Source organism: Scardinius erythrophthalmus (genome assembly GCF_964197995.2).
Source record: "Scardinius erythrophthalmus genome assembly, chromosome: 19".
Lineage (NCBI taxonomy): Eukaryota > Metazoa > Chordata > Actinopteri > Cypriniformes > Leuciscidae > Scardinius > Scardinius erythrophthalmus.
In genome coordinates, this window is record NC_138239.1 from 27,826,574 (window position 1) to 27,851,832 (window position 25,259).

Below are 25,259 nucleotides of genomic sequence, written 5' to 3' on the forward strand. Positions count from 1 at the left end.
ACATAATTATGAACATGCTTGAGACGTATAGCATTTGATTATTCGATTTTTTTTTTGAAGGTCTATTCTATGAATAAAGCACACGGTCACCTTTCAGCCTATGAAGGGATTGTAAAATAAGGAAATTTACTGTTTGTATTTTTAGGTTTAACAGCCCAAAAGAGGCCCAATTTGCAGTTTGTCTTAATGCAACAAGTGTTTACAACCTTTTTAAGAGGCTTTAATGTTCTGACATCAATTTTTAATTGGCTGAGGACGTTCCCCAGTCCTCGGGATTGTCTGAAGCGGTTTTATGATTATACGTAATGCCTTGACAACACTAATGAGGATTACCATAATAGTGCCGCAGTCTGTGAGGTTTGTCTTGATGCTGAAGACATAGTCGTTGCCAACCTCAACACCTCGACAGTCAGGATCATTCAGTTGCAAATCCCAAACCTGAGCAGAAATGACAGTGGAAAGATGAATTCAAGTTCAAGCATGATTTATTGTGATTGATTGAATTATTTGTGAAATAAATGGTATATGGCACGAACGTACGTAAACAGGCGGCTCTTTGTTGAGAAAAAACACACTAGGGATGATAACTTGCATCTGATCATTGTTGCAAATGACAGTCTCGTTGAGTTCTAGGACAAAATAGAAAGGAATGTTTAAATATTAGCATATTTTATAATACATATAATATATAATAATGGAAATGGTACATGCTTAAGTGCTGCAAAAGAAAAAAAATACTAAAACAAAACAAAGAATACTATCCATATATATATATATATATATATATATATATATATATATATATATATATATATATATATACACATATATATTATATAAACACTTTGAAATAACATTTTACATTTTAAAATATAAATATATTATACATAAAATAGTGCATTTTTAGCTCTTTTAAGGTTTCTTTTACTAAAATTTGCCAACATGTATATCCCAAATCCAAACTGGTTTATATGCATGTAATAATAAAACTGCATTTGAATATTTCTCAATGCAGGTGTTTGACTAGACTTACTGCATTTGAATATTTCTCAATGCAGGTGTTTGACTAGACTTACCTTTTTCTTCAAACTGCACAGCAGAAGTTACTGTCCATATTGAGAGCAAAGAAAATGTGAGCGCCAGAGTAACAGGTGTCATCCTTGAAGCAGATTCTTTCTGGCTTCTTCTCCCCTGAAATTTAGTTCCGTCTTCGGCCCTTTCCACCAAATCTTCTCGGCGATCACCTCGACTAGCTGTCAGATCCAGACTCTCTCCAGCCGTTCAAATCACAGCTCTAATGAAGTGGGAACCTCCAGTCGCTTTGGAACAGCGGCTTGAATGATGTCCACACCAACAATGAGATTCCACACATGAATAGGAAAGGCTGGGGGGAGTCCAAGGTAACACCGACCAACTAGATTTCAGGCAAAAGCAGAAAAAAATACTACTAACAACCCACTTAGCAGACACTGCACTACATGTCTCAGTGCGTTGGTCGACAAGGAGTTTGTTTGTCATGCAAAGGGAATAGAGGTTCAGGGGCAGTGTCTTGTTTTATCTCACTCTTTTGTCTGTATAGGTTTTTAAAGGGCATGGCAAACGCTTTACTGTTTCGGGAACCCCAACGACTCGCTTGAAAAGAAATCCCATCAGACTGAGTCAAGGGCAGTTCAGTGACACCTTTGCAATGGAGTTGATGTTTTTAAGACTGTTTGGACAGAGAAAGAGGTCAGTCATTCAGGGAGATTTTCAAATGTTAGATGGTAAAATGCAAAATGATGGCATTGCAGTCAACAGGGTTTCTGCAGGTTTTAAGACTTAAATTTAAGACTTTTTCAAGACCTTTTTATGACCAAAATTGAAGGGATATTGACAATATGTTCTCGAAATGTCTAGGGAGAAACACGAATTGCATTAGCAACACTTTAGAGTTTTAAAACACAACTTCCAACAGATATCCATTACTTTTTAATTCATTTTCCAAAATAAAAATAATACCTTGAATAAATCTGCTCTCAACCACTAGAATATGGACATAACTTTCACTGTTTCTTCTGATCACACAGCAAAAAAGTGATGTTCTTCCTCAGTATTTTTCAGTGCATTGTCCAAAGATTCTTAAATCAAGATGCATTTACTGGAGACATAATATGACTTTGACAATGAATATGAAGTCTTTTTTTCTGTGAAATTGATCAAAACGAAGTGAGTTTTGCTTAAAGCAAGAACAAATACTGTATATGCCAACTGGCTCCGAAAAATCACCTTAATTCAAAGGGAAACTCATTAACAGATATTTGTTCATGTTTTAAGCATGAACTCGTTTCATTTTGTTTTTCCAAGACTTAATTTGCATCTCAAGTAAACATATCAAAAATGTTTCGATATTTGTATTGGAAAACAGGACAAAAACACTGAGGAAGATATACATTTTTTGCAATGTTTGCAACATTTAATGCCATAACTTTATGAATTTAAGACTTTCTGCTCTGAATTAATTAATTTGTGTAAGGGTGAATTAAGACTTTTTAAGACCTGCAGAAACCCTGAATCAATGTCTGAAGTGAATTCTCAGAGGATATTCAATAAAATGATCAGTCTGCTAAGCATGTTTCCCTGAGAGAGAAACTTACATTCCAATGTACATTGCAAACTGCACAACGGAAATATACAATAAAAATGCTTCTCTTTCTGCCATCAATTTATTGGATAATTTTGTTCCATTCAAAAATGTGCAAGACTGTATTTTGGTTATCACAAACTGATATTATAATGAAAAGACATTAGAATATTTTTCAGTACAGCTTAACAGAAAGAATTCAGTTTCTCTGTCTTTGTGCATAATAATTCCAAGACAAAGAAAGTCTCTTTTTTCTTTTTACTTTCTGGTTTTACTTTTTACAAGTGGTCCTTTATTGGATGAGTTTTACAGACATTGAATCACGTGTCTTTTGTCTTGCAAATAGCACCAGATAAATGTTCCTACGTGGTCTGCTACGACTTTACGCAGACAACCCACTGAATGGAGCGTCTGAACGGGAAGACACTCCCACAAAGATCAGTGCTGTAAAGTCAATCGATTTCCTTCCTAAACATAATGGAAAAACATTTAGATTAAAAAATAAAACAGGACAAGCGCATAACACGATCTGTGATTACTGGAATGATCAACTTTACAGCACAGATTGACAGACTGTAATTACAGTGGGCTTCTTATAAAACGTTTGTTCGAATAATCACAAATACACGAGTGCTAATGATAAAACGCATCCACTGTACAGCATGTTTAACATTAGAAATGTATTCTAATTTAAATACCGATCCTTAAAACATTATTAAAAAAACATTTGTTTATGCACAAGGCATTAATAAAAATCGCACCTACTACCAATCAATCTAGAAAACAATCAATCTAGAAAACAAACAGAGATACAAGACTTACACATTCAATCATTTTCTTTTCCACATTGAGTATAATGAATAAATTACACCACGGTACAGGTCGTATAGAAAGGGGAATGTGCAAAGCAAACATATTGGTTCGTCTCCTGGCTGGTGTTAGTGTAGTGTTCACATTACTGGCCTCTGGACTGAGACATTTACTCAAGAGCCTCGCTATCCTCTGTGAACAGCTCGGCCAGATCCGCCACTGTAAATACGGAGGCCTCCGAATGCTTCATGGACGTGGAACTATGACTGAAGAAGATGTTGATTAGTCAAGGTCATTTTCAGTAAACAATGTAAATATGCAGAAGACTTAAAGGGGTAGTTCACTTCAAAATGAAAATCAAGTCATAATTTACTCACCCTGCTGGTGTTCAAATGGCATACAGCCTTCTTTCTTTTATAGAAAGGAGAATTAAAAAAAAAAAAAAAAAAAAAGTTCCGCTCATGCTCGTACACATTATGGCAGTAAACAGCGACCAGCGTCAAGTTTAACATTTACCATTTACTGAGTAATATTAACTACATGTACTTACTATAGAGTTAAAATTAGGGTTTGGTTTAGGGTTAGTTACTTGTTATTATGCATAATTTACTGTTATTACTATAGTAAGCACATGTAGTAACGTGTAAATACATCACCTTAAAATTTTTTTTACCTCCAAGTGTTCCGGGGTATACAATAGGGTTTGACGATGGGCGCATTAGTGTCCCTCTATTAGCGCCTCACCCAGAAAAAGTAAACAAGTTGTGGAGAAATCAAGATTAACAAAAACACGACATGAAACACAATGCCCAGAAATCCCAAAAAAAGTTATTGGTATACTTTCTTCACTGAGTCAGATATCATCGGACAGGAACTCTGTGTATCTGATAATTGGACCCCACCGTCTGGGCGAGACGGGGTGAACTGTGGCGCTTATAAAGTCTCATGAACGCACATGCCATGCAGGCATGCAGAGCAGACCAAAGGCCAAGGTCAAGAATTTTGTTTAATAATTCATTTAATTTAGATTTGTTTTTCACCAAACCTTATGTGACCCTGGACCAGAAAACCAGTCACATGGGTACATTTTTTGAAATTGAGATTTATGCACCTGAAAGCTGAATAAATAAGCTTTCCATTGATGTATGGTTTGTTAGGATATGACAATATTTGTCGGAGATACAACTATTTGAACATCTGGAATCTGAAGGTGCAAAAAAATCAAAACATTGAGAAAAATCACCTTTAAAGTTGTCCATTTATGTTCGCGATTGTACTGCATTCACTCACACAAATACATTTTTTACATATTTACGGTAGGAAATTCACAAAATATCTTCATGGAACATGATCTGTACTTAATATCCTAATGATTTTTGGCATAAAAGAAAAATCGATAATTTTGTCCCATATAATGCATTGTTGGCTCGTGCGACTTGTGACTGGTTTTGTGATCCAGTGTCACATATCGTATACGCCTAGAACACTTGGAATATACAGCATGGGATCACTGTGTGATACTTTTGTGTCTTTTTAAAAAAAGCTTGATGCTGGTCACTACTCACTGCCATAATATGGATGAGCGAGAGCTGGACATTTTTTTATTTTTCGTGGTCCATAAAATAAAGGGCATAAGAACAATTAAATGATGACTTAATTTTCATTTTAGGGTGAATTATCCCTTTAAAAAGTACAATTACTCTGATCCCATTAAGTGGCTTGACAAATGCAGTTTTCTTTCCTGTGTTGACCAGGGAATTAGGGTGGGAGATGTTTAAAAAAGGGGAACTTCTAGCAGTGCACTTGGGGATGGTTGCATAGGGTTAAACACACATAGACTAAAAGTCAGTACAATTTTGATTTCAAGGACTGTTTGTTTAAAATGCCCTCCTTGTGTGTCAAGGACTCACCTCTTTTCTACTGTTTTTAGCATGGCTTGCATTCGCTCCTCAATGGTGGACTTGATCAGAAACCGATGAACAAACGTGGATCTGGAAAATAGATTAAAAAAATGTAATAATCTGATAACATCACAGGCCTAGTTTTCATTTTTATTTATTGTGCCATTTTATTGATAAAAGATGTGTTGAGCATGCTGAACACTTTGTGAATGGGTTGATGCCTACTTGGTCTGGCCAATCCGGTGCACTCTTCCGATGGCCTGCAGCTCGTGGGCGGGGTTTAGGATGGGCTCCACAAGCAGCACATGCGTCGCCTCGATGATGTTCAGCCCGTTTGAGCCCGTGTGCAGCGGCATCAGCAAGATGTTGATCTTATCCTCGTATTTAAAAGCACTCAGGTTCTCCTAAAAAAATTAATGCACCTATCATCATATTTCACATTTTAGATGTATTACGGGGAGACAGCTTTGTGGTTTAAGAAATGCAGTGGTAACTAGGGATAATCAAACAATCCAATTATTTGGATAAAATTTGGCCATATTAAGATTGTCATGAACCATTAACTGAACTCAACTATATCTGAATTTCTATCTACAGAAAGCGTAGTTTTCATAGTCTTATCTGAAATAAATAAATAATTACAAAAATAGATAAATAAACCAAAAATAATAATTAAAAAACAGTTCCAAAATATATTTACTTTCCAGAGTTTTGATAGTCTCATTTATGATAAATCAATTAAATTAAATATATAGTTCATTTAAATAAATAAAAATTCTTCAAAAAACTGTTTTAAAGTAATAAAAATAAACAAATAAATAAACATATATATTTTTAAAAACACTGGGTATTTAAAAGTAACAGAAAAAATTACATTTATGAAACATGGCTCATTTTAGTGTCTCTACTTGTTTTATAATGAGATATTTTATTAATTACAGAAAGCAAAGGGAAAAAAAACTAACGTTTTGTTGCTACATTGTCATGAATCATATTCAACACAAACCTGAAATTTGTGAATTCCGTTGATTTGTGCAAACTCCATGTTGTTGTCGAAAAGGGCTTTCGCAATGATGTCCAGCACGCCCTGCCACTGACAGACGAGGCGTAAATGTAAGGTCAAAGGTTAAGAGCTGTAGTCTGCTGTTTGATGTAGTAACTCATTTAATGAGAGCGTTACCGTGGAGAACACAAGAGACTTGGCTCCCGGGTCGGTCATCTGGATTTTCTTTAGGACTCGAACCACAGCTTCGACCTTCGTGGAGTGGCTACCCTACAGGGTAAAGAGATTACAGAGATGCCACAGTCATATCTGACCTGCCTGAAAATATCACATCAGTGTTTCATCCCAGTAAGTACACTTGTATTTACCTGCATTGTACCTGCAAAACATTAAAAGCCTAAAAAAAGCAGGAATTGCCTCTGACCTTCACAGGGATGTCCTGCCCCTGGTGGGCGCTCTCAGTGGTGAACACATACGAGATCTCTGAATGTGAAGTGGTTTGCCGGCATATGGCGCACTTTATGGCTCTACGTCGATTGCCGACGCTGTACTGCTCCACGATGATGGCGATGCACTCGTTACAGAAACAGTGTCCACAGGTCAGTACGGCCCACTATCAATCAAAAACACCCTCAGAATATATACATACAAATACACTTGACAAACTCATTTTTGTTTTTATTTTACCTCTTGACCCAGTGATCGAGCACAGATTGGGCATGGTTCTGGATTCAGACCGCCAGTGGACTTATCCTGAGACTGAATCAATCAATACATGAATTACTACATCAAGTGCAACAGTTTTGTTAATCTATACATGTACTACAAGTACACAGTGTCTTAAAGGCATATCATGCAAAACAGGATTTTTCTTGCTCTTTTAAAAGTTTGAATATGCTATGTAGACAGGCTCAATTTTACATCGTAAAGTAAAATACCATCCCTAATCCACCCAGAACTTTTGTAGAAGCTAAACTAGAGACTTTTCTACTCGTTTCACATGAAGACAGATCAGTCAGTCATGTAAAGTTGTGTAATGTATCTTTAAGACAAGACACTACAGGTGAATAAGGTAAACAATTTTACTGATAGATTTCACCAGACTTTCACTAAATCACAGTACATAGAGACAATTGTTTTGTATTACAAATTATCTGAAATGTTGTTTGAATATGCAATTATATGCATCATCTATCTTATTAAATGTGCTCTAATTTCTGAAAATTAGCCCATGATTTACTCACCCTCAGGTCACCTTAGGTGTATATGACATTCTTCTTTTTGCTGTTTCTGTTCTGAAGTCCATAAAAGTGCATCTATCCATAATAAAAGTGCTCAAAATGGCTCAAACGCATCGCATCGCTTCAAAAGGCCTTTATTAACCCCCCCGGAGCTGTGTGGAGCACTTTTATGATGGATAGATGCACTTTTATGGACTTCAAAACAGAAACGGCCATTCACTGCCATTATAAAACTTGGAAGAGCCAGGACATTTTTTTAATATAACTCTGATTGTGTTCGTCTGAAACAAGAATCTCATCTACATTTGAGGGTGAGACTTGAGGGTGAGTAAATAATGGGCTAATTTTCATTTTTGGGTGAACTATCCCTTTAAGATAGAACTCTTAAAGGTATAGTAGCAAAAAATACTTAGCTCTAAGGTTCAGAGAGAGGATGAAAATGGTTGGACTTTTGTGCAAAAACGTAACTAAATGTTAAATAAAGTTCCTTTAAAGTGAGAAAGACATCATGTTTTACCTTCTCCAGGTTATTGAGATAGAGAAACTGCCCAAGCTTTTTTTGCAGTTGTGATTTGGCCACTGCCCTGTCATTGAGCAGCTTTATCCTATTCTGCTCCACCTGTTCACATGTAAAAAGAGACAAACTAAAGACTCTTACTTCTCTTAAGTCACATTTAGGATGAGAGATGGGATTCTTTTTGTCATCATCACCTCGTGAGGTTCTATGATATGCAGCACTTTGGGTTTGGGCTCATCAGGTAACCGCACACGCAGCCTCTCGGTGGCCATGCCCAGCTCATCTATGGCCGACACGTGATCCCGCAGTGACATCCAGTACTCATGCAGCAGCTGAAAGAGCACCAGATGCTCGTGAGACAGGCATTTTGATGAATACATTCAAGCACTTCATTCATCATGCAATGAGAAATCGATCACAAACCTTATATTCTTTCTTCCAGGACTCAAAGAGCTCCATGAAGGAGTTTCCCTCCTCTATGAGGCCAGACTCCAAGCGGCGGACCTTGGCGAAGGACAGGGTGGCTTTGAGGGCTCGCTCTGTCTCACTGGCCGCCCACAATCCTCGACTGGTGGTGGGGAGTCTGTCGTCTACCAGACCTTCCTCATCTTCAATCATTTCCTCAAAGATGGCCGTCTGCCCCTTTACTCTGCCCAAAATGCATAAAAAACAAAACATTTACAATAAGGTCTGACTTGTTAACATTAGTTAATGCATTATTTTACATTAACTAACTATGAGCAATATATATTTACAGCATTTGTTAACCTTCGTTAATGTTAAAAACAATTGTTAGTTGTTTGTTCATGTTAGCATTAACCAAGATTAATAAATGCTATAGAAGTATTGTTAATTGTTAGTTCATCTTAACTAATGTAGTTAGTGTTTACAAATGAAACCTTACTGTAAAGTGTCACCAAAAAATAAAGTTTACTGACTTTACTTTCTGCATATAGTGTTTTATAAAGAACAGTTTACCTAAATATCTTTAGAAACCCATGACTTTTCTTTCATTGGTTTAGATGACTTGGAATATAATGCATTAAGTCATTTTGACAACTTTTATGATACTTTTATTTATGATACTATATTTTATGGATGAAAGCAGCTTAGCATTCTGCTAAGCATCTCCTTTGTGTTCAACAGAAGAGAGAAAAGTCATGCGGGTTTGGAACGACATGAGGGTGAGTAAATGATGACAGAACTTTAATTTCTTGGTGAAATATCATAAATTGCTAAATATCTAATGACCAACTGATTTAATGTGATATAACTTACGTGTGAGAGAAAAGTTTTGATTCATAGTCCGTAAAAAGTTCATCAGCTTTGCAAAACACACAGCTATGGAACAAATATTAAAAGAACACATTTTAACAACAACAATAAACAACAACAATTACAACAATTTGCAAGTATGACTTTTAAGGTGTAATATGTAATTTCTTAAACTCTAGAAACTCCAAAGCAAAAAATGCAAAACCAATGACAGTTACATAACATATGGAACATAGAGGCAATGCATTATTGATATACAATGTGCAATGAAAAATGTAGTACACTTTAAATTCATCCATTTTCACTAGGGGCCTTAGATTTTTGAATCACATTGTTTGGAAACAGTCATTATTTTTCCTATTCAGTTTGGTCCTGCTGCTACTGTAATATAAAGTATGCACTTCACCTATAAAACATTGAAAAGATTTTACTTGTTCAGTGGCAGTCGAACAGGTCGTAGATGGCAAAGTGTTGTTTCCTCGATGACTTGCTGAGACGGCGGCCCCTCCAGCTTCTTTACAGCATCCTGGACCGTTTTCTGTGATTTCATCAAATCATCCATTTGAGTGCTGAGCAGAAACTGAAGACCACGAGCATCTCGAAACCTATGAATGAGACGCAATTTATGCATAATTTATGCATTAAAAAATATTTGTCTGTTAAAAATGACTAAAGTGAATGGTGGAAGATTACTTGTCTGCCAAAGAGAGCTTGTTGGCTTGTTGTTTATAACTGCAAGTGAGCTCATTTTGGATGCGGCCCACAAGGTCATCATCCATGGAGTACTGAATGGCCTGCTGTATGACATCCAGCCACCAGGGAGAGCGAATGTTCACCTAGGGCAAAGCACACAATTATCAATTATTAAACTGAATACAAAAAAACTCAACTAAAACACTGAGATTAAAAATAAGCTCAATGATAACTGAGCTTTTACCTTGCGTTTTAGCTCTTTAATGTGCTGAAGAACAGGTTGCAGGTTCTGTTGTGCTTCTGAAACCTCTGAATTCACCTTCGCCATGTAATGCTGCTTCAGCTGCTCAGCCTAGGATGAAAACACATGGAACTAGAAATGGTAGCAGACTGAACTAATTTTCTTATTAAAAAATGTATTATATTTAAGCCAACCTCTTCTTTGAGACTGTCATCTCTCAGGGTTGGAGGAATCCCAGGATGCTTTGCATTTAGAAGCTCCATCAGATTATGGGTTGCATGAAGCCTCTATAATTTCAGAAAAAAAAAAAAATCCCCAATAACGTTGAGAAACAACAATAAACTTTGTACAAAACAACAATAAAGATGAATTTGGTATGATTAATTGAAATAAGTAAAAAAAAAAAAAAGAAAAAAAAAGATTTGGAACTGGATGGATGGATAGAGTGAATAGAATGATTAAGCGACTAGAACATTAGATGGATACAGAGAATAGAACGATATATAAAGAGAATAGAACGATAGATAGAGCGAACAGAACAATAGATAAAGTGAATAGAACGACAGACAATCCGATAGATGGATAGAGAGAATAGAATGATACAGTAGATAGAGAGAACATTAATAAATAGAGAGAATAGAACAATAGATAGATAGAGTGAACAGAACATTAGATGGAGCGAATAGAATGATAGAGCGAATAGAACGATAGATAGAACAGAATGACAGACAGAGAGACAGAACATAGAGAGAATAGAATGACAGACAGAACAATAGATAGAGCGAATAGAACGACAGAAAAAACGATGGATAGAGAGAACAGAATGACAGACAGACATGAATGAATTAGAATGATTTACCTGAAGGGAATCAGTTTTCAGTCTTGTTTTATGTTCTTCAGATGATCGTAACACATCCCTGTACATCTCCGCTGCATCTGCAAACTCTCCTGGCAAGGACAGGAAACCATTGATTAACGTCTACAGCAGTCGAGGCAGGTACAGGTACATAAATACTGTAGGTGTTCAGAAACAAGGCTCACAACACCTCTAATGATGTGGATTCCAGCCAGTCCATTCAGAGCACACACCAGCTGCCTGTGGGCTTCTTCACACTCCACCCGACATTTCTTCTGCAACGACTTCAGCAATTCCTCCATTGTCATTGTGCTGGAACAGGAAACAAACAAATCAATGTGGATGAAATGAACCGAAACACTTCATCTCCCAAAAAACTGATCAACTACATCTAAAATCTTTTTCTAAGAACCTCTTCTGGAAGGGCAGAAATTCTCCTCTGACAGCTTGCGGGTGGCAGCAGGCCTGGCGTAGACGCAGAAGAGGGTATAATATGGTAGTGACGGTACGGCGGTCCAAACTACCCAGCTTTAGTGACCAGTCAGAGATCTTCCTTAGCTTGACAAGAGCATCCTGGGAGCAAACCTCATGCTGACGGTGGTAAAAGTGTCCTTCCACTGGGGAGAAGTTGAGCCAATGGGTCTCTTCTGTTTGAGGGGGGATTTGGATCTGGAAATGAAGTATATGACACCAAATTAAAGCACAGATGAGATGTTGGTTAAGATTAGACAATTAAAGTCAAAGATTTAACCTGCTAACCTGATCAATGACATCTTTTTTGGCAGATCGCCACAGTAATTGACCAATGACATTGTAGAGTGGTCCTGTATTGCCCTGGCGATATGGGCGATAGAGTAACTGGTCCCACCAGTACTTCACCCAATAGGGATCAACTCCCAAGAACAGGACAAGACCATACAAGTCTAAAACATAACATAAACAAAAAACCATTATCATCACATAATAAAACTGTCATCTGAATAAATTAGGCTGATTCATTGCTGACGATATTTTATTTGTGACCACAGTAGCAAAGATGTCAAATGAACTGGGAAGTTCTTTTAAAGGTGCTGTATGTAACTTTTTCACAAAAATACCATAATATGTTTGCAGATATTTAGGAAACATGCTGAGTTCACATACTCGTTTCTCTGAAAAACACTTCTACAGTACAGCCAGTTATTTTACTATTAATATTTATACAATAAAATGTGTTTGTCAAAATTATACATTGATATTGGTAAATATTGCTATTTATTGCAATATATTGTTACACATACAAATACATTGTTTTAAAATATAATACTTCCATGAGTTTATTAAATGAGCAAAACATCTCTTGGTTATTTTTGACTATTCCAATTTACTGCATTTTGCTTTTACATTGTACATTTTGAATAAAAGATTGTTTGGTTATTTAAAAATAGATGTTTATTTTAAATGTATACATAAAACACAAACACACATGCAGGTAGAGCTGGGGAAGGTGGAGGGTTTCTAAAAGCACGCTGCAGACTGCTAACAGTAACACTACCAGTATTTGAATGTTGAGCTGCAGCTTATTGGCCGCTGATGCAACAGCACCCAATCAGCTGCGCTATACAGATAACAATGTGATCGCTACAAATTGAGTTAAGGACCTACCAGCCTGCGCCATCTAGAGTTTCATGACAGAACTTGGCATTTATAAACACCCAATAGTACAATATATTCCACGAAAATATCAAGCAGAACAAATGTTTTTCTGAACATTAGTGTGTATGTATATATACACATCAAGATATTTTTTGAATGAAATATTAATTCTGCTCACCTTCCAATCCTCTCTGCACAGGTGTTCCACTGACACACCAACGATTAACAGATGTGAGACGCAAAGCCATCTCTGCTGCCTGTACAGATACAAAACTATTTCATAAAAATGATTGTGCCATCTCTGAGATTAAAAATGAACAGGATAAATATCAGTAATATTAATGTGACTGATGTGATGACCTTAGCTGTGGTGCACTCCACCATCTGAGCCTCATCCAAGCAGACGCGCCACCACTCCACGGCCACTAGAGGACTCGGTATGGCCATGTAGCGCTTCTGGTTGCGGAATCGACGGCCGTCTTTGCTGTTGCTGTGGGGGATGTCGACGTAATTGAGTTCAGTGCGCAGCACGTCGTAAGTGGTGATGACCACATCCTGCTCAGCCAGAATGTGGGGTTGGATGAAACCGTGTCTCTTCACGCCCTGATACACCTAAAAACAAGTTTCAAGTAAAAAAAAAAATATTTTAAATGGAATATTGCCGTATTAATCACAAGTGATTTATGCGTGCACATCATTATTATTATTTTTTATAATAAGACTGTACACCCTCGTAATATTTAATCAACATAACTTCCCCTCCCTCTTGCAGTGACATCTCTTCTCTGATGAACCCTTTTCACAGACTGTGATGATGTGTTTTAATGGTCATCAGCATTGTAAATCCTGCAAAGTTTGTTATATATATATTTTTTTTTAATTTATATATTTATAACACTATACTTTGTTTTAGATTACCTTTGCATTCAATGACGAAAAATGGGAGTGGAAAAAATTTACAAAAAGGGGGCTGTGGGAGTGATGGACAAATTGTCATCTTTCTCTCTTCTGACTGCCTTTATCAATCCCTCTCTATTTTTTCCCTCTTCCATAGCATTGAAAAAAAAAAAAACTTTGGAAGTCAATGGAAGTAATTGAAGTAACATCAACTGTTACTGACATTTTTCAAAATATCTTATTTTGTGTTCAGCAGAAGGAAGAAATTCATACAGGTTTGGAACAACATGAGGGTGAGTAAATTATGACAGAATTTTCATTTTTGGGTAAACTATAGCTTTAAGTCTTTTAAATAAAACAATGCAATCAAAAAAAAATCAAGGTCCCCACTACTGGTTAAACTAACTAAATAGTAGTAGTAGCTCTCTAGTTTGTCCTTACCAGCACTCTAAGGGAGGAAGTATGAATGTGCCGGTTAATTTCATCCACCCACTGGTGACAGATGGAGCTGGGTGAGATGATAAGAGTGGCTCCAGTAGACACCGGTGTCATGGCCACCAGGCAATGAGGGCAATAAAACGGGGTTGTTTCTAGGTTCTCCTCTTTATAGTTGACACACTCCGCGTGCTGCCACAGCAGACAATTGAGGCACTGAACCCGAGGCTTATAGTCCACCAAGCCGAGCTCTCCACAGATGCACTCAAAGCGGTAATCTGAGGTGTTAAACGGGATCACAGACGCTCTAGTTGGGGTTTCAGGTTCAGGCTTTGAGTTTTGAGTAAGATCTGCTTCAGTACTCTCAATATGGATGTTTTTTGTCATTTGATGTTGGGGTTTGTCTGCCGTTTCTTTATCATCGTCATCTGCGATGTCTACTGACGTCTTCTGCTGTGGATTCTCTGCGTCCAGAAGGGAACCTGACTTACACTTCAGTTCCTCTGTGAGGAGAGGAGGTTCCACACTGTCTTCAGAATCTGATGCTGTGGTATAAGAGGCCAGCGATGCCTCTTTATCCTGAGCAGAAACTCGACGAGATGTTCTCCTGGGAGTGGCCTTGTCAAATGATTTCTGCAGAAATAGTACAAAACATGAAAAAGTGCATTTTCCATTCTACACATTTAAAGAGTTGCCCCCCCCAAAATGGTTACTACAAAATAAAATTACAAAAAATGCTGCAGGATTGTAAATGCAACGTAAATTATTGTTCATTTTTAGCATTTAGTAATTTATTTGAAATAAACACCTGTGGTCTACTAAAAAAGTGTTGTTTATATGTTGAATTATGTTTTTTAAAACATACACGCAGAGTGTGACGTCATATTGTGACTCCTATTTTTTTAATTAAAAAAATTAAGCTAATTCATTAAAGGGATAGTTTACCCAAAAATGAAAATTCTGTTATCATTAACTCTAACCATCAAGTTGTTCCAGTCCTGTATGAATTTCTTTCTTCTGCTGAACACAAAAGAAGATATTTTGAAATATATGGGTAACCAAACAGTTGATGGACTCCATTGACTTACAAAGTAGGAAAAAGAATACCATAGAAGTCAATGGGGTCCATCAGCTGTTACAGACATTCTTCAAAATATCTTCTTTTGTGTTCAGCAGAAGAAAGAAATTCATAAAGGTTTGGAACAACTTGAGGGTGAGTAAATGATGACAGAATTTTCATTTTTGGGTGTTACCTTTAAGTAACATCCTTGTGCTAGATAATATAGTTCCTTACATGCACAATAAGATTAGTAGCTGCTATCAACTTTTTCAATCAGATTTTAAAGACGTAACTATTAATTTTATCCTACTATATATGTATATTTAAACATATATTTAATCATAATTATAATAATTAATAATTTAAGATATATAAAGCTATACAATATGGTGTCTCTAAAACATTTTATATCTATTATTCGAGAATTGGAGGATGAGTCACAGAATTGTACATTTTTATAATGTTGTATATTCTATGTATATCTTATTTGTATTGGTTGCGTGTTCTTTTTGGCTGCCTGTCTTGGCCAATCCTGTAAAAGAGATTCTTTCCTGGTTAACTAACGGTTATAATAATAATACTAGTAATAATAATAATAATAATAATAATAATAATAATAATAGCTGTTTTCCATATTTTTAATACACATTTTTTTTAGAACTCTCAGTAGAATAAGTGAAAATTACACACAGTTCGATGAGCGGTGGGCTTCCTCTTCTTTTCTTTGTAGTTTTTCCCCAGTTTGAAGGATCCTGCTAGCCCTCGTCCTTTGATTTGTTCCACAATGTTCTCACTAATGAGTTTGGTCAAGATTTTCTTAATGTGGTTACGGTTCTTTAGGGTGTCGTACTTGTACATGGTCCTTAGATACGCAAAAATGACATTGATTGACGCTCCTTTCCCAACCTTCATTTCCTTGATCGCAGTCAACAGCATCTCACGAACAGCTGAAAAGAGAGAGGAAGTGAACTTATTATAAATTATTTATACACACATAGGAGATGTTCTTGGATCAACAACCTTAGCTGTAACATTATCTAACCTGTGACACGAAAATATTTTTCCCTACCACAAAAATAGCATGAATGCTGTTCCAAGACCAATCAGGATGTTGATCCAAGAACATGTCCTGTTTGGTTAAATCACATTTGATAAATGAAACATGTTTAAAAACATTTTACCTGGATAAATGATCTTCTCCTTGGGTCTCACCTCATGTTTAATGGTTCGTTGTTTCTCTAATGGTGGAGGAGGGACAAAGTAATTCACAGATTGTCCCTGGGGAGGACAGAGACACAACAGTTAAGCAACAACAAAAAAACAAAAAAAAATTCTGGAAAACCTTGCCATTTATAAGAATTTTTTTACGGTAACACTTTACAATAAGGTTACATTTATTAATGCAAATTAGTGGTTCTCAAACTTTTTTGGTCACGCCCTCCCTTTAAAAAGGGATAGTTCACCCACTAATGAAAAGTCATTAATTACTCATCCTCATGTCATTCCAAACCTGTAAGACTGATGGACTGAAGGAACACAAATTAGGATCTTTTTGATGAAATCTGAGAGATTTCTGTCCCTCATTGGCAGCTACACAACTACCACTTTGACGCTTAAAAAAGTTCACAAAGAGATTGTAAAACTAATCCATATGAATTGAGCAGTTAAGTCCAAAATTTTCTGAAGAGACTTGATTGCTTTATATAATTAACAGATTGAATTTAGGCTTTTATTCACATATAAACATTGATCAACTCACATATCAGTTGTGGTAAACAGAAGCTCAAGCATGTTCGCTTGATGTGCAAGAACCAATGAGGTTCATTCTCGTGTTACGCATCATGTTTGAGCTTCTGCAAGAACCAATGAGGTTTGTGCTCGCGCATCAAGCAGGTTCGGTTGAGCTTCTGTTTATGATTGCTAATCAATGTTAATATGTGAATACAAGTCTAAACTCAATCTGTTCATCATAAAAGTGATCATATCTCTTCAGTAATTTTGGACTAAACCACTCTATTCCTATGGATTTGTTTTTCGATCTCTTTATGAACTTTTTGAAGCATCAAATTGGTAGTTGCGTAGCTGTCAATGGAGGGACAGAATGTTTTCGAATTTCATTAAAGTGATTAAAAATCTGCTCTTTCATCAAAAAAACAAAAGTCTTATGGGTTTGGAACAACTTGAGGGTAGGTAAATGATGACAATTTTTGGGTGAACTATCCCTTTTAAACCTTAAAAAAAAAACTGCTTTCTATGACGAGGAACTTCTACGTCAACAGTCTAAAGAAGAACGATTCAGTGGAATTAGTATTCAGCACCACTTTATAAAAGCAGAGCGGGAGGCGCTATTTATGTACTTGAACGCCATTGCGACAACTGTTTCGTTTTTTTCCCCAGCTGATCTCCCTGCAGTACCTGTGCGCCCCCTATATTAATTACATGAACTACCAATGTACTACCACAATACTTCTAAAGCACTTATTCATTTTATTTATTGTTAATTTCAACATTTACTAATACATTATTAAAATCAAAAGCTGTATATGATAATATTATTTAATGGACATGAGCTAACATGAACTAACAAAGAAGAGTTGTATATGTTTATTGTTAAATGCTGTAACATATTTAGGTAATGCGCCAACTAATGGAACCTTATTGTAAAGTGTTACTGAAATTACATTACTGTATTACATTCTGTAAAAATAATTTACAAGCATTTAAGGGCACATGTAATTGTAAACTTACCACAGGTAAAGTGAGAACCCCGTGCTCCAGGTTTTGCCGGGTGTTACACAGAATAAGAGCCAGTACTTCCACGGTTTTCCCAAGCCCCATCTCATCAGCAAGGATCCCACCAGGCCAGTCCACTCCAGCCAGAGGAAACTCTCGGATCAAGCTGTGATTGAGGTCAAGGTAATTAGAACAATGACTGATCTACAAAATTAAATGATATGGATATAATTGGATAGTTCATGCACATCTGCTTTAACTTCAGTTTCAGTATATACTGCTCAAAGTAGAAAAAGAATCATACCATCCAGAGTAAGGATTGTAAAAGAGTTTTTTGCCACAAATCGTGATAATTTCCCTCCAAAGAAAATGCAACCTTTGCTCTGTGCAAGGAATACAAAGACTGTACATTAGCACAGAATTGTTCTCATGCACTGACATACAGCAAAGATGATGATAAAGCTTTGAAAAACCTTGAGAGCTGCTGCTTTTGTACTTCTCTCTCCTCAGCATCCAGCTGACCGCCTGAGTCTGATAGGGTCTCAGCACAGGTATGAGGCCCGGGTGCTGGACGTCGAAGCTCTGCTCCGCTGCTTCTGTCAGGTGGAGGTGTCTGACATGATCGTACAGCTCCTCAACGTTCTGACGCTCCAGATCAGTGTCACACTCCTCCTCTTCGTTGTCCATCACCTCTAAAAATATATATATATAAACAAAAATCACATTGGAATAAAGTCAAATCGTAAAAGAATGTTACAGGAACTAATGTCTATGCACAGAATATGCATAATATCAGCTTATCCTACAGTTTATAAAAAATAAAAATACATTTTAGCACCATGAATCTCACAGGTAGGTTTATAGTTTCATCCTGCAAAAAGACATATTATAAATGTCTAAAATATTACTGTACTGCTATGATATTTTATTTACTTATTTATTTTAATCATTTTTTTATTTATTGTTTGTTCGAATTAAATTTTTGTGGGCCTTGGAGTGCAGCTCCACCTCCAGGCTCAAGTGTATTGCTGTAATTATGTTTCCTGTTTGCTTTGACAAAATAACAAATAATGTAATTTTGATGTGACCCCCTCAGCTTTTGCTGGGAATCTAAATGGTGGCATATAAAAATGATATTGAAGATTACCGGGGATGATGAAGTCATAGAAGAATTCCATTAATTTCTGCAGAAGCTGATTGGCTTTTTTAATGCGCCCATTTCCTTCACTGAGGAATTCTGGTCTTCCCAATCCTGATTCGAGAAGAAAAATTTTCAGCTGTTCAAAAAAGCAGATGGAGAGAAAACACAGTGATTCGTTAATGTTACGTTTTAATGATGGGAGTATTGAATCCACAGTCACAAAACCGCTCAATCCTGATGATTTTGAAATACACACCTTTACTGATTCATCTCCTGAAGCATGGCACAATTTAATGACCTTTCTCTTCTGTAGCCAATCCAGATCCTCCAACAATTTTCCACCAAAGGAACATTCAATCGGCACAGGGCAGAGAGGACCACTACTGCCTGTCTCAACCTCCAATTCATGACTATCCAGACTCAGACTTAGATTGTCACCTGTTTTCTGCAGGCAGAAGGAATCGTCTCCGAGCACAAAAGGAATCTTTGGATACAGGTCAAACTCTCCAATCAGCGCGTTCCACCCCTGTTCGAGAGCAGAAAGGGGGATCACATTCAGTTCTATGGTATCTGGAAGAGAATCCTGTATGGAGCAGCTTGGACGCTCTTCTGATGGTCCTTCTTCTGTGCCTGCAGAAGATATAAAACACCGGCTTTCCTCTTCCTGGTTGCTCTCAAGCACTGGTCCAGGCTGACAGCTGTCCGACAGTGCTGGGATTGACTCCTGAATCTCTTCACAATCTCCTTCATTTTTCCGATCTTCAAGCATATTCCACTCCAGTCTCCTCTTGGCCTCCTCGTCCATGCGCACCGGCGGCGCACGTTTCCTCCGGCTGCTCATAGTGGAAACCTGCAGAGATACGATGACACAAAGTTGAATTGTCCTATTTATTTACCATTTTAATTCTTGAATTAAAATGCATGAGCAGAATTATACACCACTTCAATTTGAAACAGTATTGGGAGTAATATATCAGTTGTTAAGAAACATAGGCTAGTGCAAATAAAACACAAATGTACAGATGTTCAAACAAAAATCTCTTACAGTTACAAAACTAACTTACACACATTCTCTCCTTTACATAATCACGTATTCTGCACTATATTACACTGCAATATGTCAGACTGCAGCTTTAATTCTATTATTTAATTCTGCACACAAACAATTGTGGTGACATGCTAACGTTACGGCACTAATACAGTTACTTGGTAAATAGACAAATGCATGATATTTTTTTTTAAGTAAACTGAAAGGAATTCCGTAGGACGTCAGTGTAAATAAACAATATCAGAATTGAAATGATATTCCATTCATTCAGTCAAACGCTGCAGATTACTGACTATCAGTATACCGCTTCATAAGCAGTCGAAATGTACCTTTGTTTTGCTTTGGGATGTGTTCTTGACAGCAGCAAATAAATGTCCTAAAATAACTTTTATAAGCTCCAAAACCAGCGCGACATTTTCATGCGTTTCTCCGCCATATTTAAAATACAGGAAGCGACGTCAGTCTGAACCAAAACAATGCCAATGCACTGCAATATCTCAAACACCAGATGGCGCTAAACAGCGTTTTACAGCCGAGTATGGGACTCTTCTACTCATTTTTCATATAATATCTTTAGGTAGATATTAAATGGTTTGAAAAATTGGGTGACGTGGAAGTAGAAATATTACAATCTGAAGGCTTATTATGATGGACTTGGTGCTTCTGCAGATATCTGTATTCATACCTTTTTAAATATTTTGCTAATGTTAAGAGTTTGTTTAGAATTATTTTATAGATACATAGTAATTATTCAGACTGAGAATGATTAGGCTATAGCCTATATCATTGTGTATGGATTTAATAATTATAATATTATTAAAAAAAAAAAATTATAATTATGACACTACAAAAATGATTGTGTAGGCGACAACTGTTTAACGTAACACAAAATTATGTGTAGATTATGCCTATAGTAATAAAACATCACAAAAGCAATGCCATTCACAGAGTTTAGCAAAGACTATGAGTTAAATCTATCATACACAATGTATATACTAATCATATAAAAGAGACCAAGACACCCGGTCACCCTGAAAGAAGCCAGTAAATGACAGTAATTAATAAAAAGTTTAATAAAGCAATCAAAAGTTTAATCAGTAAAGAGATTTCTCAATATTTGTTCAGCTGCCGAGATCCCTTGCAAGGTAATTATTATTATTTTTTTTTATGAACAACACTACACCTAAGAGGAAGTTTAAAGGAACACTCCGACTTTTTGAGACTTTAGCTTATTCACATTATCCCCCAGAGTTAGATAAGTCCATACATACCTTTTTCATTTCTGTGCGTTCTGTAAGTGTTATTTGACGCACCCACCGCTAGCCTAGCTTAGCACAAAGACTGGATGTAAATGGATAGTGTTAGCATAGTAATCCCAATAAGTGACAAAATAATGCAAACATTTTCCTATTTACATGTTGTGATCTGTATAGTCACAGCGTGTACAAAAAACAAGGCTATATGAGACAGAGACCATTTTTAATCGTATAAATACTGGGAACTATATTCTCACTCGGCGTAGGAGCACAGCTAGCGTTACTTGGGCGGAGTGGCTACTTGGGCGGAGTGATCAGCGCAGCACACGAGACGCCCTGTGGTGAGGAGCAGAGAGTTCGCTCAGAGTTGGAGTAATAGAGTCAGCAATTACTAGATAGTAAATTTATAGTTTACAGTCATGGGTGTTCGCTGTATTGTAAAGAGCTGCGACAATAAACAGGGGAGACCAGGTAATACTATGATATTTCATAGAATTCCAACCAAAAACGCGGACCTGATGAATCGATGGCTACTTGTTCTGGGTATCGTTCCAAACACACCTGTAAACACCATCAAGAAGTATTTAGTTTGCTCAGAACATTTCACTGAGGACGACTATTTTGAAAAAATGCAAGTTGCCACACGGACCATGAAACGTGTGCTAAAGGATACAGCCATCCCATCGATAAAGACAGGACAAATTGGATCACCTGTTGCTGCGGTAAGTGTTCCGTTATGTTTTGAGATGACTAACATTAGCCATACTGTAACAGTGCCATGCTAATGTAATGTAAACTTAGTGAAATTATTACGTGAATAGGGGCTCCGTGTATCCTCTTTATTGTTATTATTGTGTTGTCATGAACACACTGTATCGCTCAATAACAAATGAGCGGCGCTAAATGTAACTCTCAGGACTAACGTTATAACATTCAACTTGCTAATGAATTTGTTCGACATCTTGTCTTACAGCTTCCAAAGTTTGTAACTCCTCATCTGTGTATTCTGGCTCAAACCTATATGGTTCGGGATCTTGGTTTGATACACAGTAAAATTCCTCTGAGTCTGACAATTCCTCAAAGTCAGCCATGATCATGAGTCACGTCTAGCGAGTTAGTCACGTTTGTTTTGTTTACGGAACCATCAACAGAACAGGGCGTCTCGTGTGCTGCGCTGATCACTCCGCCCAAGTAGCCACTCCGCCCAAGTAACGCTAGCTGTGCTCCTACGCCGAGTGAGAATATAGTTCCCAGTATTTATACGATTAAAAATGGTCTCTGTCTCATATAGCCTTGTTTTTTGTACACGCTGTGACTATACAGATCACAACATGTAAATAGGAAAATGTTTGCATTATTTTGTCACTTATTGGGATTACTATGCTAACACTATCCATTTACATCCAGTCTTTGTGCTAAGCTAGGCTAGCGGTGGGTGCGTCAAATAACACTTACAGAACGCACAGAAATGAAAAAGGTATGTATGGACTTATCTAACTCTGGGGGATAATGTGAATAAGCTAAAGTCTCAAAAAGTCGGAGTGTTCCTTTAAGGAAATGAAAATCTCTCTCTCTCTCTCTCTCTCTCTCTCTCTCTCTCTAAACTTGTAGAAACTATAAAACGCCCATCTCTCTTTTTAAACTGCATTCCAAACCAATAGCTTCTCTAGTAAATAAATGACTTACAGAGACATACATGGACATGTTTTTAATGTCATTTTCAATTTTCTCTGCACAGTCCATCATCACTGGCCAAAAGAAATCAAAGTGTCTTGACACTTTTTCCAAAAGTGTTCCACCAACAAGTGCCTGTGCCATTGTACTTTGTGGATTGCAATCAATTTGCTCCTGATCTTCACTCACCTGACATAAATTCTGGACAGCACACCCACACACACTGTGACAAGATCAAATTCACCATGGATGTCCTTTTTACATTTTTTAAATGTTTAATTTTATTTTATTTTATGAAATACCCACAGATATGTGGTCTGTGACTCTTATAGGGGGTCTACAGTGATTCTGCAGGGTCTCCAATAAGTCTTACAGTTTATCTCAGTTGCTTTGGTGCATTTCTCAGATCACAACTGAAATCACATCATCTTGTCACTGGTGCACATCATAAAAGCAATTTCTCATTTTTTTATACAAATTGCAAATGCTTCGGTACATTCATGCAATTAATAATGTAACAACTCTCTGCTGTTTCCTACATTATCAACTCTTTATGTCATGTTGATCAAAATGTAGGCCTATTATACTATTTCTCTGTTGAATTGTCATACTCCTCAAAACATCTAGGCATTAGTTCCTTGCATAAGTCATTAAATGCAAAATGGTTGACTAGTTGTCAAACTGTTAAGCATGTTTTCAATACATTCCTATTACACTTTATTTTGTAAATGTGTCCTGAATTGATGAATTGCGGAGGTGTATTTAGAATTTCACTAATGAAGGAAATAATGAATTGATCAATTAGGAAGCAGCAAGGGAATTCATAATTAATTGCATGAATTTACCAAAGCATTGGCAATTTGTTCAAAAGTAGTTATGAAAATTTCAGTAGTGATCTGAGAAATGCACCAAAGCAACTGTGATAAAAAATTAATGATTCAGGAATTTTATACAAAATGTAACAGTGAGTCCTGCTGCTTGTGAATTTTTTAATGTTTATTTATGTTTTATTTTTATCAGTGAGCAGAAGCACTTTGACAGGAGGATAGAAAAACAGTTAAAGAAGATTGGCAAGCCATAGGGGAGTCATCTACAGGAGTCATCATAATTCGTAAATGGTGTTGATAAATAATGTTTTTGTGAACAACAATATTGTCTCTTTCTTCTTAATGGCCCTTGGAATTTTAGAAAAGGGTTAAATTGTTTGTCTTCATAAAATGCTATGTAGGACACTGTTTTGTAGCTGTATGATGACTAATAGTAAATAGTACAGCAGATATTTAATCGAGGATCCATATGATTACACGGTGCTGTATGCCTAATGGGCTAAATATGGTTAATATCTAAATGTAACTTTATATAAATTCACTCAGTATCACTCAGTCTCCTGTATATAAAAACATACAGTGAATATTCTATATTCAATATTCAATGAACTATTCCATAGTAGGTCATATATAACTATTCTACAGTAGGTCATATATCATTACTTGTCATCTGATCCAACTATGTGAATTATAAATTTTTTAATTCACAAAAACAAATAGTCTTCTGTAGGCTGAGTGTAAAGAGTGAAGCCTAACTGAATATCTACAGATATTTTAATCCATAGTGCAGATCTACGCTGTAACGTTTATATTTAAATGAACAAAAACCACAAAATTGGGCAAAGTCTATGAACGGGACGGTTATTAATGTGTAAGTTTTGAGCGTTTAATGGTGTTATTTCGCAGTATATCCCCCCTACTGGACGCATAAGGAACAGCAGGGGCGTAAAACTGCCTGGGGCATAAAACTGCTTGGGGCGTAGATCTACCGGCTTCAGGTCTGCAGCCTCCTCATATAGGTGGAAAGGACTCCTCCCCTTATTCTCCCACTCGGCAACGACATGGGGGAGGTCAGCAGCGTCCAGCTGGTGAACGCCATGAAGGAGGACCTCCGGCACCCGGGCATGAAGATCATGCTTTCAGCTGTGACCCAGAGGTGCCGGTGGAAGGCTGGTGCCAATCCGGTAAAAATTAACAAGGCAAAAAATTGTGTTAACAGTGTTATGTCTAGATACAAAAAGCAGAAAAATGCTGTGAGTGCTTCTTGGGTGTAAAAGTGTGTGTATACCTCTGGTGCTCTTCAGTGAAGGGATCCACATATATCTTGAGATAAGGGTCTGAGGCAGTCAGGAGGATGAAGATTAAAAAGCCTTTATTTATCCATGGCTTGTCTAAT

General features: G+C 36.8%; 2 protein-coding genes across 5 annotated transcripts in view; both read right to left on the reverse strand.

Annotated features, from left to right (window-relative positions):
• The window catches only part of LOC308707754 (pancreatic secretory granule membrane major glycoprotein GP2), a 9,853-nt gene extending 6,345 nt beyond the window's left edge, over positions 1–3,508 (reverse strand). Inside the window, exons 1-4 of the mRNA XM_081394394.1 lie at positions 3,443–3,508; positions 1,077–1,708; positions 541–629; positions 334–438 (exon numbers count right to left, since the gene is read on the reverse strand). Of these exons, the coding sequence (XP_081250520.1) occupies positions 334–438; positions 541–629; positions 1,077–1,158 (276 nt within the window). The 5' untranslated portion in view covers positions 1,159–1,708; positions 3,443–3,508. The remainder of the gene's footprint in view (positions 1–333; positions 439–540; positions 630–1,076; positions 1,709–3,442) is intronic.
• shprh (SNF2 histone linker PHD RING helicase) lies at positions 2,682–24,901 on the reverse strand. 4 transcript variants are annotated; one of them, XM_081394389.1, is made up of 30 exons: positions 24,853–24,901; positions 19,315–19,908; positions 19,065–19,194; positions 18,391–18,609; positions 18,222–18,300; positions 17,933–18,083; positions 16,366–16,462; positions 15,875–16,131; positions 14,131–14,757; positions 13,153–13,404; positions 12,971–13,049; positions 11,917–12,080; positions 11,570–11,826; positions 11,348–11,469; positions 11,161–11,249; positions 10,496–10,588; positions 10,305–10,412; positions 10,061–10,203; positions 9,799–9,972; positions 9,371–9,433; positions 8,516–8,741; positions 8,287–8,424; positions 8,093–8,194; positions 7,022–7,093; positions 6,759–6,947; positions 6,512–6,604; positions 6,338–6,424; positions 5,557–5,735; positions 5,341–5,421; positions 2,682–3,696 (listed from the first exon to the last, which is right to left on the reverse strand). In XM_081394389.1, the coding sequence occupies exons 2-30, from the start codon at positions 19,897–19,899 to the stop codon at positions 3,600–3,602; spliced, it is 4,953 nt and encodes a 1,650-aa protein (XP_081250515.1). In that variant the 5' UTR covers positions 19,900–19,908; positions 24,853–24,901; the 3' UTR covers positions 2,682–3,599. The 4 variants fall into 4 exon arrangements, with proteins under 4 accessions (XP_081250515.1, XP_081250517.1, XP_081250514.1 ...); XM_081394391.1 differs by lacking the exon at positions 24,853–24,901 and adding an exon at positions 20,436–20,597 and having other exon boundaries at positions 13,153–13,395; XM_081394388.1 differs by lacking the exon at positions 24,853–24,901 and adding an exon at positions 20,436–20,597.
• Between the last annotated feature and the right edge of the window lie 358 nt (positions 24,902–25,259).